This window comes from Terrapene carolina, unplaced genomic scaffold (assembly GCF_002925995.2).
Source record: "Terrapene carolina triunguis isolate 2854851 unplaced genomic scaffold, T_m_triunguis-2.0 Scaffold93, whole genome shotgun sequence".
Taxonomy (NCBI): Eukaryota; Metazoa; Chordata; order Testudines; family Emydidae; genus Terrapene; species Terrapene triunguis.
The window spans coordinates 30522491-30538067 of NW_020664444.1; the positions used below are offsets into that span (position 1 = coordinate 30522491).

Below are 15577 nucleotides of genomic sequence, written 5' to 3' on the forward strand. Positions count from 1 at the left end.
CTCAGATTTAATGTGGAGGGATGATGTCCAGTGAAAGGCATGAGAGGAAAATTAATGTTGGCTCTTTTGACCCAAGCAGTCAATCAAAGTGGGGTCACTGGGGATGTTCCAGTTGGAAGTAGAAATTGATGGAGTTTGGTATATTCTTATTGTAATCTTGTTTATTTAAAAAGAATATGCAAAGTCCTGTTTCTCTGACCACAGAGGGAACCGAGAACAAAAGGAGCAGCTTCTTAGCTTACCACCCCCAAGCCTGCCAACACCAGACCTGAAAGCTCTAGCTCTCTCTTCTAAGGGCACGTCTACACTTGCAAAGTTACAGCGCCGGCAGTTACAGCGCTGCTCAGAGAGCGCAGAAGGGAAACCGCTGTTGTGTGTTCACACTGACAGCTGCCTGCGCAATAGTGTGTTCACACTTGCGGCACTTGCAGCGCTATTCAGAGCGGTGCACTCTGGGCAGCTATCCCACAGAGTATCTCTTTCTCTTTTGCCGCTAAGACATGTGGGAAAGCAGAGAGGGTTGCGGGGCATCCTGGGTCCAATTCCAATGCCCCGTGATGCATTGCTTCGCATCTCATCAATCCCTGTGCTTCCGTCCACATTTGGCGCCCTCTTTCAACAGTTTGTGTACTGTGCGCCCTGCCTCTTTCAGATTGCAGGAATGGATCCCGAACTGCTGACCAGTATGCTGCTCGCTCTGACCAACACGTCACGAGTGGAAGTGGAGTTATTCCTTAAACTACAAAGGCAAGAAGAGTGCGACATTGATCTCACCACGCGTAATAGCTATGACAGGAGATTGTTTGTGGCATTCACGGAGGTGGAACGCTGCTTTTGGGCTCGGGATTGAATTGTGATGAATGTCTGGGATGACGAGTAGTGGCTGCAGAACTTTTGCATGAGGAAAGCCACATTCATGGGACTGTGTGATGAGCTCACCATGGCCCTGCAGTGCAAGGACATGAGATTGAGAGCTGCCCTGTCACTGGAGAAGCGCGTGGCGATAGCACTGTGGAAGCTGGCTACTCCAGACTGCTACCGATCGGTTGCTAACCAGTTTGGAGTGGGAAAGTCGACCGTTGGAGTCGTGTGGATGGAAGTGTGCAGGGCCATTAATCGCATCCTGCTCCGAAAGACCGTGACTCTGGGCATGACATTGCGTGACATTATGGATGGCTTTATACAAGTGGGCTTCCCTAACTGCGGAGGGGCGATAGATGGCACGCACATTCCAATTCTGGCACCAGACCACCTAGCCACCGAGTACATTCATTGCAAGGGGTATTTCTCAATGGTTCTCCAGGCGCTTGTGGATCACCGTGGGCATTTTAGAGATATTAACGCAGGCTGGTCCAGAAAGGTGCATGATGAATGCATCTTTTGGAACACTGGCCTGTTCAAGAAGCTGCAAGCAGGGACTTTCTTCCCGGACCAGAAGCTCACCATAGGGGAAGTCGAAATGCCCATTGTGATCCTGGGAGACCCTGCCTACCCCTTAATGCCGTGGCTCATGAAGCCATACAGGGGGTAACTTGATAGCAGCAAGGAGTGGTTCAACAACAGGCTGAGCAAGTGCAGAATGACTGTGGAGTGTGCATTTGGCCATTTAAAAGCCCGCTGGCGCTGCCTCTATGGGAAGCTGGACATGGCAATGACAATATTCCTATGCTTATAGCCGTGTGCTGTATGCTCCATAATATTTGTGAAGGGAAGGGTGAAAGCTTCACTCAGGGCTGGATCGCGGAGGCTGAGTTTGAACAGCCAGAGACCAGGGCTATTAGAAGGGCACCGCACGGGGCCTTGAGGCAGCAATTTGAAGATGAAAGACACTAATTTTTGTTGCTATGCTCAGGATTGCAGTGCTTGTAATGCTAGGAGGTGATTAGTGCACCTGATGCAAGCAGGGGCCTTAACATTATTGTATGTTGCTTTGCAGTGCTATTTTTGCTGTCACTTAATAGAATAAAGATTGCTTTCAAAGAAACACAATTCTTTTATTAAAAGACAACAACCGAAGGAGAGAGTCAAACGAAAAAATTCATCAGCAAGGAGTGGGAGGGGAAGTTTTCAAGAGGAGGAGGGGTCCCAGGATGGCTACAGATTTGTGTATGTCCAGGGATCATACCCAACCTTTTCCTTTGGAGTACAATGCAGCGGGTGCTGTACTTCAGCAGGGCCAAGCTGCAGAGGGCTGGGTGTTGAGTGCAGTGGGTAGTGGGAGTCCAAACTGCTGGACTGTGAGGAGGGAGGAGTGGAATGCTGCGAGTAGAGAGTGGAGCCAGGTTGATAACAGTGTGTTGGCAGTGTGTGAGGGGGGCGCATGGGAAAGAGTTTTGCGACAGTGGCTTTAGGGGAGGGCGGGCGCGGAGCTGCTCGGTTTGCAGAGCTAGTATTGGTTGGAACGTGTCCACTTGGCGCTCCATAACTGTTAGGAGCCGCTCTGTGGCTTCTTTTTTGTGTGCCGCGTTCTCCCGTCGGTCCTTCTTCTCGCTGTGCTGCCACTTCTTCAATTCCTGTTTCTCGGCGGCCGAGTGCATCATAACCTCACACAGAAAGTCCTCCTTAGTTCTTGGCCACTTTCTAATTCTGCGCAGCTGTTCTGCCGCCGATAAGGGAGACTGGTCTCCCAAGGTCATCTCTGTGAAGTTTAAATGCAACATTTTACAGAAGCAGTATTGTTTGCAACACAGACAACAGTGATTCAGTGCTTTAAAACAGCCAGTACTCACACACCTGTCACTAACTGGCTGACCCCAGGCAAGCACACATGAGCCACAAGACCCCCAAAATCGTGAGTAGCCACAGGGGCAGGGTAAATCACTCTTCCTGGACCCTGTTGTACACTGGGCACGTGGCTCTTGGGTAGAACCAGCACTGTAGGGGGGGTCTAATAATCATTACTGTCCCCACACTTTCCACAGGATGTGATCATTATGGAAGATATCTCGCTGCTGAGTGTGAGCAGGGAATCAAGGGAGGGTCTTCTCCAAGTCTGCGGCTTCTGCCCTGGCCCCTGTGCAGCTCACCTGTGTGCAGCAATGGTCCCCCCCGTGATGGCAAAGTGGCGTGGGGAAGTTACCATTAATGGGGCAAGAAACAAAGCAGCTCTGCCGAGCAACCTGCAGTAGCGGATTGCCCAGTATCTCCATGAGAGTTTCCTGGAGATCTCTGAGGGAGATTCCCATGAAGTGAGGGAGTCTATCAACAGCCTGTTCCGCTGCTCAGATTAGGCATGCGGTGGGAGACAAGCCTGCTTCCTGCAACCCTCCTGCCCCCAACAACTCGCTTCATCAATTCCCAAAATCAGATCCACTTACCAGGGATTCCTCTCCTGTTTGCATTTTGCCAAGCTCCGACTGCTGTGACTGTCTAGGCTCTTCCGGGGTAGAAAAGAACTCCTGACTTCATGCATCTCTGGCCTCTGAGACATCTTCTGCCTCTGGGTCCCCCTCCCCCTCTTCGTCCAAGATTTCCTCCTCCTGGCTCGGTCCACTCTTGACTGGCACATGAGGCAACAAAGTATCCACAGGGGCCTTTGAAGTGGAGGTGGGGTCGCCACCGAGTATCTCGTCCAGCTCTTTGTAGAACCGGCAGCTTGTGGGCGCAGCACCGGAGCGGCGGTTTGCCTCTCGGGCCTTGTGGCAGGCATTCTGGAGCTCCTTCACTTTTACCTATACTGCAGTGAGTCCCGGTCATGGCCCCTTTCTGTCATGCATCGTGAAATCTGTCCATAGGTATCATAATTCCTATGGCTGGAGCGAAGCTGGGACTGCACAGCTTCCTCTCCCCAAATGCCAATGAGGTCCAGTAGCTCAGCATTGTCAAAGCGGGGGATCGCCTGGTGCGTGCAGCAGGCATGGCCACCTGGAAAGATGCGCTGAGACCACTGTATGCATCACCAAGCAAACAGGAAGGGGACTTTCAAATTTGCAAAGGAATGTACTGGGTGGGGCTGACGGTTGGTCACCTGAGGGCAGGGCAGTAGAGTTCAAACTGATGACCAGAGAGGCAAGAACAGGCATTGTGGGACACCTCCCAGAGGCCAATCGCAGTGCTGTAATTGCCATGGTGTCTACACTGGCACTGCAGCGCTGTAGCCCCAGCACAGAAAGCTCTACGCCTCTTGTCAGGGTGTTTTTTTTATAGCGCTGCAACTGCGCAGTTTCTGCACACTAAGTGGCTTGGCAGTGTGTACACCTTGGGAGTTACAACGCAGAAAGCTGCTTTACTGCGCAGAAACTTGCCAGTGAAGACAGGGCCTTATTGATACTTCATTATAACTTTTCAAGGTATTAATGTAACCAAAAATCCATTCCCAGGGATTTGCATCCAGCGCAGTATTTTCCCAGCAGTCCTGGGACTGTGCTAGTTCTGCAATTTTCTGAGTTCTTTCAGGTACGGCATCTTGCTAAGAAGTGACCAATTTATGGAGAACTTTTCATTGCACTTAATCCATTGTGGGGTTTAGTTCCAGATGAGGCTCCAGATGGCTCCCCGAAAGTACAGCCAGATTCTGTAGAGCCTGTTGTAACCATCCAGCTGCCTGAAGATGATCCTGCAGTTAAACTGACCAAGAAACTTTCCCCCACTCTCAGTAAGAACAAGGAGACGTCCCAGAAAGGTTAGAAAGTGGGGTCTGTGGCTTAGAGAGAGGGGTGGATTTCAGTGCTGGGGCAGAGGGTTGGGACTTCACTACATCCAGTGGCAAAGATGGGGTGAGATTAAGTACAGATAATACAGGAGATAGTCCGTAAAAGCTAGCTTACTTGCTGTTCAATTCATCAGGATAGGGTACAAAGCAGCAAGGTTTGCTCTCCAACCCAGGTTAGGAATCTTCAGCAAAGTGGATTTTCTTGTAGACGGTCCAGCCAGAGCCCGACTATCTACACTGCAATTAAACAGCCCCTGAACCAAGCCCCGAAATCCTGAGTCAACTGTCATGGGCCAGCCCCAGGTTTTTAATTGTAGTATAGACATACCCTTTGTGACAATGGTGTAGCTTCCTTTTGCATCATTTATCAAAACTTAAGCACTTAAAAAATCAAAGAAATGACTAGTTAAGGTCAGCTGTGGCCTATCCTGCTCACATAATAAACAAATACATGATATGGTTTTGGATTATCACTGTTATTCTGAACCTCTGGTCTTCTCAGCACCTATGAGCCTCTCTCTCTCGCTATTATTTCAGTAATGAAGAAAACTAGTGGAGGAGCACTTGATCCATCACATGCGGTGGCCCCTGTCCCCCTTCCTGGACTTTCACAGCCCTCCCACACAATCTTCATGGAGACCATACACTTCTTGATGGAGGTCAATGCTCTACAGGTCAGTGCAGCATGAACTGGGGAAGCAAGGTGGCATTAGGATTTTGAACTCATTTCCATGGGTGACAGTTACTTCCCTGTGGTATTAAAATAGTGAGATCATGGCAGCTTCCAGTAGGATGTTTTTATGGGTTTAAAGAGTGGGCTATGCAGACTCAACTCATCGAACATCAGTCAAGTCAACATTATTGTCAAGTGCTGCCAAGCTATGGCTGTTTAGAGAATTCAGAACTGAAATGATCCTAAGATGCACCAAAAATAACCTTAGCTAGGCAAAGTAATAGGAGTGTTCAAATCCACCACTGGTTTGTTGCAGGAAGAACAAGTAATCCAATTTTTGTCCATAAAAGAGCTGTTTCAAGGATAGTTTTGAGAGGAAATACCTATTATTTTGATGCATCCTACAGACCAGGTGGTCACTTCTTGGATCAGAATAGCCATCCACGCACTTCTATGTGCATCAGAGTAACCTTTCACATGCATGTGGAGTGCCTCCCTTCCAAAACAATGGCTCCTTGTGGGTTTCATCAGATGGAACTCTCCCTGTGACCTTGGATTTCACAATAGCCACCATACGTTACAATGCATCATTTAATCCTAGGAGTACAGAATAACTTCTCCCTAAAAGAGTTGTGAAGAGGACTCCCAGCACATATATTGTTCCATATACTTTCACCTGTCCACATCATTCTGATGTATAAGCATGAGGGGCGGCTCTAGCTTTTTTGCCGCCTCAAGCACGGCAGGCAGGCCGCCTTCGGCAGCTTGCCTGCGGGAGGTCCCCGGTCCCGCGGCTTCAGCGTACCTGCCGCCGAATTGCTGCCGAATCTGTGGGACCAGCAGACCTCCCGCAGGCATGCCGCTGAAGGCGGCCTGACTGCCGCCCTTGCAGGGACCAGCAGGGCGCCCCCTGCGGCTTGCCGCCCCAGGCATGCGCTTGGAGCGCTGGTGCCTGGAGCCGCTGCTGATAAGCATACATCTTTGACCTTAGTACTCCTCTACCACTGATGCATTGGGCAGTCTAGTTCCTCCTTTGATTACGGTCACTCACTACATATTTCTTCCCAGGTGATGCCAGTACATTCACTATCTTCTGTCAGTTCTTCCTTTGCCTTCCTCATTTTCTCTTTCCTCTCTTAGGTACCCAATTCAATGCTTTCTTACCATATTGCCTCATGCAATGTTAATATCCCAAAGGAGCACAAAACCCTTTCCAAACTAATATACAAACAGCAGCCCTAGGAAAAGGTGTGCAGTGGGAGGCCATGGAGGCACCTGGGAGACGCATTGCCCAGACCTCCTCCTCAGTCCCAATGCCAGCTTGTATGTGCCCCTCATCCAGGTTCTGTCTCTCTCACACATTCGTCCTCCTTTTAAGTTAAGACCAACAGCACCAGTATCAGTCCATTGGACAACCTTTGTCCATTAGATCAGAGCTACTCTCTGAGCAACCACTGGAGGGTTGTCAGAGAGACAAGCTGCCTTCATAACAGCACTCCAAGCTCCTCTTGTCTGGCAACTTTTCTTTCAGTTCTGTCCCCACTATCTCCTAGCCTGTATTGACAGGGGCCTCCTCGAATGCAGTGACTTCCACATTGTGCTGTATGACGTTAACTTGACAGAGAAGGGATGGGAAATTTGCTGAGTGTTAACAACAAACAAAGACAACTAAAAGCAACGGAAGCTAAAATTTCAAAGGAAAAAATGTATCTGTCCAGTGTTTGAACTGCTAATGAGACACGCTCTCATTAAATCAGAGGATGCCTTGAGGGAACATGTAAAGTCATCTTGAGACATTACCTGTGTGTTCCGATAGGTACAGTGCATGGTGAGCATTCTGGTTGTCTGTCACAGAGGAGGCTGCATGTTATCCCTTTTCTCCATGCTGGGAGCAGAACAGGGGTTGGGATGTTCATGGCTGGTGTTAGTTTCGTTACAATGCCTGTGTGTGGCTTTCTCTTTCAGTTTGTTCACAGGGCACTGGCACATGAGCTACTGTGCCAGCAGGAAGGACCCAGCTGTGAGTATTACCTAGTGCTGGCACAAACACACTTGCTCAAGAAGGACTTCTCTAAGGCTGAAGAATGTCTCCGAGAGGCTATCCAGATTGACTACCTGGTAACTGTTTTTTAGCACTATGCTGCCCTGAGCAGTCAACATGCTCTCTCAGAACACAAGGAGCTTTGCAGAACAATACAGCATATCCACTGCTATGTTCGTTCCAATGGGTCAGGTCCTGAGGTCTTGACTCGATCTTTATTCAATCAAATTCCCGTTGCAGTCAGTAGGAGTTTGCCTAAGCAAGGACTACATAGAAGTTGAGTAAGAACATCAGGATTTGGCCTGGTTCACTTCTCTTCCCCTTTATTTAGTTCATTATTTTGCATTTTAGTTGATCTTCTACATGAGGCAACACATCAGGGGGAGGACTCCTCTTTGTGTAGATCTGTCTTTCTTTCCCCTCAGTGTATACGTTGCTGTTGGGGGAATTCTGCACCACTGTGCAATGCAGAATTTTGCAGAAATTAACATTGTGCACGCAGAATTTTCTCTCCCCCACAGAAATGGGCTGCAGTGCTGCTGGCCGCAGAGCCCAGCTTGCACACTGAAGGCACTGCCGGGGGTGGGGGAGGGAGCTAAAGGGTTCTTGACCCCTGCAGTTCTCAGAACGGCCTGTGGGAAGGAAAGGGCAGCGCAGGAAACTCCATGCAAGCCTGGGACCGAGCATCAGGCTGTTTGTCCCTCTGGATCCCTGGGCTCTGGGGCGAGGGTAGGGTGACCAGATGAGAGGAAGAAAATATCGGGACACATGGTGGGGGGGGGCCGCCCGGGGGGCAAAAAAAAAAAGCCGAGTGCTGCCGACGGAGCAAAAAAACCAACAAGCCAATGCTGCCGGCGGAGCGAAATATTGGGACAAATTGCATCCTGACCAAAGACTGGTCGGGACGCGGGACAAACACCTAAATATCGGGACGGTCCCAATTTTATTGGGACGTTTGGTCACCCTAGGCGAGAGGGGCAGGTGTCTAGGCTGCAGGGGGGTGGGGAGTGGGTATCTGGGCAAGGGGGGGCCCCTACGGCTGAGCTCTGGCGGGGAGGACGGCAGGTATCTGGGCTAGGGGGAACCCATGGCTGGGCTGGGTGGGGGGAGGGGGTTTGGGTGTATTGGCTGTGGGGTGTCCCCGCAGCTGGGCTGTGAAGGGGAGGGGTTGTGGGTGGCTGGGCTCTGCGGGGGATGGAGGGGAAGGGGAGAGAGAAACAGGAGCTGGGTTGTCATAGGGGTTTCTTTAACTCTCTGCCCCGGGGGGGATTTTTGTGTGTGTGTCTGCATTGTTACAGACATACTTGCTGACAGGTATTTTGAATAAATTACAAAAATAATTGAAACTGGCGTGATTCTGCAGTGTTATTTTGACAAATAAAATTTGCAGAATTTAAAATATTGTGTGCAGAATTTTTAATTTGAGTGCAGAATGTCCCCAGGAGTAATATGTTCCTTTCTCCCTGTGTGAACATGTGCACTTCTCTATTTCATATATATAATTATGATATTCAGATGAAAGGGAGATGCATCTTTTGAGAATGTCAAGTTGAATGGAGCATGCAGACAGCAGCAGAACTAATATCGCTAAATGTTTTTTAATATTTGTATTTGTCACGGATTAGGCCCCCATTGTGCTAGGTGCAGTAGTTGTTGTGCAAGTACTCCTCGCTACAAACTCAAACTTGCTTGTATGTAAAATACATATCTGTAAGCAAATAGCCTTCATCATCTCCCTTACTTCTGAGCTTAGATGCTATCCAGTTAATCTCTTGTCCACTTTGCCCTACCTGTCTCACTTTGTCTAACTACTGGGTTTGTTTACATAGAATCCAAATGCTTGGGCACAGAAAGGGCACCTGTGCTACCTGAGTGGAAATCTTAGTGAGGCAAAGGAATGCTATGAGCGAACCATCAGCTTTGTAACGGATGCTTCTGAGATACACTTTGTTTACCTGCGACTGGGGTCGATCTATCTGAAAGAGAAAGAGGTGAGGAGCTGAACATGGGATCTAAAAATGGGAGATAAACCAAGGCAGGGAAAGTAACTATTCTGGATGAATAATGTGAATTGCAACTTTTATTTTCATAGCTGCAGATCAGACAATACAATTAAGTCTTTTAATGAACTCAACTCTTTGGAGCAGAGATCTGTTTTACTTCTTTGTGTGTACAGTGCCTAGCGCCAATCCTGATCAGAATCTTTGGGTGCTGCTGTAATAATAACCCCAATAATTTTTCTAGCACTAGATACGGAGAGCTAAACATTTCTTGTTGGCTTGTTAATCTGAGGCTCTCAGGGGCTATACAGGCAGAACTGCCTGCTATGGGAAATGTGAGTAGATTCTTGGCCACAACCAACAGCATTTGGATGGTAGTGTCCCCTCCTATATGAGCCCAGTTGGAAATATGGTGGTTTCAGAGTGCCTGTGGAGGAAGAGCAGCCATGGTGCAGAGTGAATGATTACATTAGAGAGAGCAACTTACTGATCTCTTCTCTTGGCAGTATGATAAGGCAAAGCGCACCTATATGCTGGCCTGTAAGAAGTCCTCATCCTGCCTGACCTGGCTGGGAGTAGGAATCGCCTGCTACAGGGTAAGAGAGTGAAAAGCATCCATGCTTGGCCAGTCTTTAGACAATTGCATGGATCTTGGGAAGATGAGATTATGACTTGACTTTCCACTGTTCCTCTTTCCTTAGGTAAAAGCTGTTCATCCAAACTATCTGGGGGGACCAGAGTTCTCTAAAGCTGTTCTTAGGGTAAAGGCCACATTGCAGTGGGTGCCATCATGGTCACATGCATGAGACTTACTGATGCTAAAATGGAAAGTTTGTGAGAGAAAAAATACTCTAACCAGCTGTAGAACAGACAATCACTGTATAGCAATTAACTCCTCCTGGGACTAGAATCTCTTTTCTCGGTGTGATGTCCTGCTTGGGGTACCCAGATCTGTGAGACACTGTCTTAACCCTCAGTCTCAGCAAGTGAGAGCTTTGCTCTCTGACACTAGCTCATCTGCCTTCCCAGCAAACTCTCCAGGATTCTGCCAGTCCAAACTTTGCCTTGCCGGTAACAGTCAATGAACCCCAATTCCCAAGTTCCCCAGAAACATCTCTCTGTGATGTCCAGAACTTCTGAGAGTGTCCAGTGAGAAGGCAAGTTTGCTGCCTCCAAAGAGACAGAACACACACCAGCCTGTTAGGTTAGCTCAAGACTTACCCTTTACTATAATACACAGCACTGAGATGGTTTTGTAATAAAACAAGAATAAGTTTATTAACAAAGAAAAGAGATAAGTGTTAACGAGTAAGAATAAAAGAAACAGGTATGATTACAATTAAAACCAAACACAGCACACTTTCAAGTGACTAAAACTTAATTTCACAAGTTACTATCTTTGTCTAGATACTAGATAATTAAAAAAACAAATGTTAGACACCTGTAGTTAGTTTCTAGTGACTCTTGCCTTTCAGGCCAAGCAAATCCAGCTTTCAGAGGCTTGGAAGGTACTGAACACTAAGTCCCCTCAGTGATGGATAAACAAAATGGGATTTTGCTTGTCTTTGTATCCCCTAAAGTTCATTGTCTCTGGAGCCAGGAAGGCTTTCTGGGGTGCAGATTCCATCCCCCATCATGATCGTTAAGCAGTCTCCTCCACTTCTTGTTAGCTTGATGGCTTTGTTCAGCGTATATATAAACATATTTGCATTGTCCTCTGCTTGTGATCAAGCTGGTCAGACAAATAAATACACATTCCTTTGTCTAGGGAAGGCTGGGCTTATGTGCTGCCTCCCAAACATATCTTAAGAACATATTTCCAGCACACATCAATAACTCTTTGTATACATTCATACACACACCATGCAATGATTTTGGGGACCAGCGTGTTACCAGTTTGCATAAGATACCTTACGTAACACCTATTAGATACAAGTTATGACAACAATGTGTTGGGGCACTGAGTGTGTCAGACCTGCTGTGAATTACAGTCAGGGGTGAAAGTAAGTCCAGTGACTTACCGGTACGCTGGGGCCAGCTCTGGCCTCCAGAAGGGGCGGGGCCTAGAGTGGAAGGGGTCTGGCTGAGAGAGTCAGAGCCAGCCACAGCCCACCCTGTAAGGTAAGTGCCCCCCCCCCACCGGGGTAGCAGCAGCAGCCCGGGGCTCCGGGGGCTATTTAAAGGGCCCGGGGCTCCCTTGCTTCTACTGCCCCGGCCCTTTAAATAGCTGTGGGAGCCCTGGGGAAGCAGCGGGGCTCCCGTGGCTATTTAAAGGAGCAGGGCGGCAGAGACAGCTGGAGCCCCCCGCTACTCTTGGTGCTACTGCTACAGCGGGAGCCCCGGACTTTTTAAACAGGTCCCAGGGCCTCGCAGCCCTACCCCAGGGCTCCAACAGTGGGGCTCTGGTGGCAATTTAAAGGGCCTGGGGCTCCAGCCTCTGCTGGGAGCCCCAGGCCCTTTAAATTGCTCCCCTGGGGAAGCCGGGCCACCCCGGTACAGCAAACCGGTTCTTGCCGGTACGCCATACCAGGGCGTACCATAAGACCATAAGAACAGCCGTACCGGGTCAGACCAAAGGTCCATCTAGCCCAGTATCCGTCTACCGACAGTGGCCAATGCCAGGTGCCCCAGAGGGAGTGGACCTAACAGGCAATGATCAAGTGATCTCTCTCCTGCTATCCATCTCCATCCTCTGACAAACAGAGGCTAGGGACACCATTCCTTACCCATCCTGGCTAATAGCCATTAATGGACTTAACCACCATGAATTTATCCAGTTCTCTCTTAAATGCTGTTATAGTCCTAGCCTTCACAACCTCCTCAGGTAAGGAGTTCCACAAGTTGACTCTGCGCTGCGTGAAGAAGAATTTCCTTTTATTTGTTTTAAACCTGCTGCCTATTAATTTCATTTGGTGACCCCTAGTTCTTGTATTATGGGAATAAGTAAATAACTTTTCCTTATCCACTTTCTCCACATCACTCATGATTTTATATACCTCTATCATATCCCCCCTTAGTCTCCTCTTTTCCAAGCTGAAGAGTCCTAGCCTCTTTAATCTCTCCTCATATGGGACCCATTCCAAACCCCTAATCATTTTAGTTGCCCTTTTCTGAACCTTTTCTAGTGCCAGTATATCTTTTTTGAGATGAGGAGACCACATCTGTACGCAGTATTCGAGATGTGGGCGTACCATCAATTTATATAAGGGCAATAATATATTCTCAGTTTTATTCTCTATCCCCTTTTTAATGATTCCTAACATCCTGTTTGCTTTTTTGACCGCCTCTGCACACTGCGTGGACATCTTCAGAGAACTATCCACAATGACTCCAAGATCTTTTTCCTGACTTGTTGTAGCTAAATTAGCCCCCATCATATTGTATGTATAGTTGGGGTTATTTTTTCCAATGTGCATTACTTTACATTTATCCACATTAAATTTCATTTGCCATTTTGTTGCCCAATCACTTAGTTTTGTGAGATCTTTTTGAAGTTCGTCACAGTCTGCTTTGGTCTTAACTATCTTGAGCAGTTTAGTATCATCTGCAAACTTTGCCACCTCACTGTTTACCCCATTCTCCAGATCATTTATGAATAAGTTGAATAGGATTGGTCCGAGGACTGACCCTTGGGGAACACCACTAGTTACCCCTCTCCATTCTGAGAATTTACCATTAATTCCTACCCTTTGTTCCCGGTCTTTTAACCAGTTCTCAATCCATGAAAGGACCTTCCCTTTTATCCCATGACAGCTTAATTTACGTAAGAGCCTTTGGTGAGGGACCTTGTCAAAGGCTTTCTGGAAATCTAAGTACACTATGTCCACTGGATTCCCCTTGTCCACATGTTTGTTGACCCCTTCAAAGAACTCTAATAGATTAGTATTACTTACAGCTTACTTTCACCTCTGATTACAGTATAACATGCACTCTACCAGTTGGTATTAGAGGGCTCCCAGAGACACACTCAGTACATTGTCACATAGGCATGCAATCACTGTGCTGGACTCCATTCTAAATGAGCACCTACCTGTGTGCAACCTAAGTGTCAACAGGAAGGATCCTTTTTCTTTTGACTCACATTGCTTTCCCCATTGGAAGGAATGTAGGCAAGTCAGCAGATGGGAAGGGCTACCAAGAATAACCCTTTCTTTATTAAAGATGTGAGGATTTTCAGAATGGTTTAATAAAGACAGAGACACAGACCTGAGATCCCTGCAGCCATAAAGAGTGTAGCATCTCCCAAGGGGCTGCTTTGCAAGGTTCCCTCATCTGAAGAAAGTGAATGGGAGAGGTCAGGGTGACTCTACTTTCCTCCTCAACCATCGTAAGGGTTCCCCAGTAGTTTCTAAACTCTAGACACATGGCGGTGAAAGAGTGATTGTTGCTTTCTTCAGTGAGAATAGTCCATGGGTAATTTGTAAGAGGACTGGGCTCTTCGGTAGTGTCTGAGTCAGTGATGAGGGGCTTTCCCTCCAGTCAGGAGAGCAGGAGAGTCTGACATTGCAGTTGTCTCACTCTCTCTGCTCTAAATTTGTTACATTGTGTCATTATTATTGTATAATTCAGAGGAGCCTAAAGTGAGGATCATTTCTGAAGGTTTTTTCACACTGATTTCTTCAGCTGTCGTATACCAGGTGTGTGTTAAACTCTGAGCAATACTTCACCTGCGGTTCAGTTTTTGCTCATCTCTTTCTCTCTCTCTATAAAGCTGAAAGAAATTGCGGAGGCAGAAGATGCCCTCTCTGAGGCCAATGCCCTGAATAACAACAATGCCGAAGTGTGGGCATATCTAGCGCTAGTCTGCATGCAAGTGAGTGTCTTATCTCAACATCAAATGTGATGAAACATGTTCTGCTTTATCTACATCAATGTCTATCTATATGTCTCAAAGGTGCCTCATTGGTAAAGATAGATAGGTTTGGGGTTTGTTCTCTGGAAACACACAAATGTGGAAGCATTTTAATGCCAAAAGAAACAATCTTCCCCTTTGTTTCTCATTACCCTTTCTCCTACTAAATATTCCACAGCTGAGGTATTCCTGTCATCCAGCCTTGTTAAAATGTGTCTCTTGACAGTAGCTGAAACACCTGATTTTATCCTATCAAACAAGCTTCTCACAGGCTACTGGTGTTTTTCAGGGAGGAAGGCAGTTGGAGGCAGAGCAGTCTTACAAATACGCAATGAAGGTTTGTATTTTTCTCATCTCTTCTAGTTTGGGGAAAAAAAGCAGGATGAAGAGGTCGGCTCATGGTCTGATGTCAATTAAAAAGGAAGTCATCTATTTTTCTCAGCAGAGGGTTCTGAATATTCATATAGTGAGAAGTACTTGCCCTTTTTCAGGTTTGAATTATATTTGAAAATAAGATACTTAATTAAAGGTGACATTTCTGAGGCTTCTGCTGTCAGCTGCTATTATCTTGCTGGCATATGATATCACTTCTGATACCAGCAGTAGGGAAATATTTGGTACAATGACAAAGAGGCTATTTCTATTTTCTTTACAGTCTCTAAGTGGGATTAATTGGTTGAATCCTCCTTCATGGCCCAAAGTATTCTAGGAAGTTGTATCTTAGGTGCTTTAAGACTTGTTCATGTGTCCCTGTTTGATCCTCTTCTTTTCCATACAGTTAGAGCTGAAGAATGAGGAACTGCTCCAGGAAATCCATGAGGTACAGCGAATGGTTGGCTTTGGTAATCCATCGTTCTGAGCACTTCCTCTTCTCTGATCTACGGTCTCTTCTGTTCAGTCAGGAGATGGGTGAACATCATGGTCTTGGCCCTCATTCACTAATGAAACATTCCAAACGTCCAAACTCCTGCTGATATAGTGGATCATCAGGTGGTCTGGAGAAATTAAACCCCTCAATGGCATGGGGGGGAAAGGAGAACCCCTAGATAGAAGGCCATGGGAATTAATTCCCCTTTTATGATGTGTTGGTTATATTCAGTTCCTTGATGTAACATATAATACATTAATCAGCCTAGTTCATCTGCTTTATGAAAAATAACTCTCATGTATAATATAAGAAATAAAATAGCTCAGAAGCAATTAACATGGGGTGAGACTCTGAAAAGTAACTCTAAAAATGGTATCATGTGGTTACAAGTTGATAGTTTGTTAATAATTTTTCAGATCCTATTCACTTAGTTTAGGAGTAAAAATATAGGTATTTTCCTCCTAACTGCCAGCTCTGTAAACTCCATCTGAG

The 15577-nt window shown here is 47.0% G+C and overlaps 1 protein-coding gene across 1 annotated transcript in view; it reads left to right on the top strand.

The window, feature by feature from the left end:
• CFAP70 (cilia and flagella associated protein 70) overlaps nt 1–15076 on the top strand; it is a 36779-nt gene extending 21703 nt beyond the window's left edge. The window contains exons 17-24 of the mRNA XM_026650792.1: nt 4469–4621; nt 5189–5325; nt 7290–7442; nt 9195–9356; nt 9872–9961; nt 14077–14178; nt 14507–14554; nt 14996–15076. Of these exons, the coding sequence (XP_026506577.1) occupies nt 4469–4621; nt 5189–5325; nt 7290–7442; nt 9195–9356; nt 9872–9961; nt 14077–14178; nt 14507–14554; nt 14996–15076 (926 nt within the window). The remainder of the gene's footprint in view (nt 1–4468; nt 4622–5188; nt 5326–7289; nt 7443–9194; nt 9357–9871; nt 9962–14076; nt 14179–14506; nt 14555–14995) is intronic.
• The last annotated feature ends 501 nt before the right edge of the window (nt 15077–15577 follow it).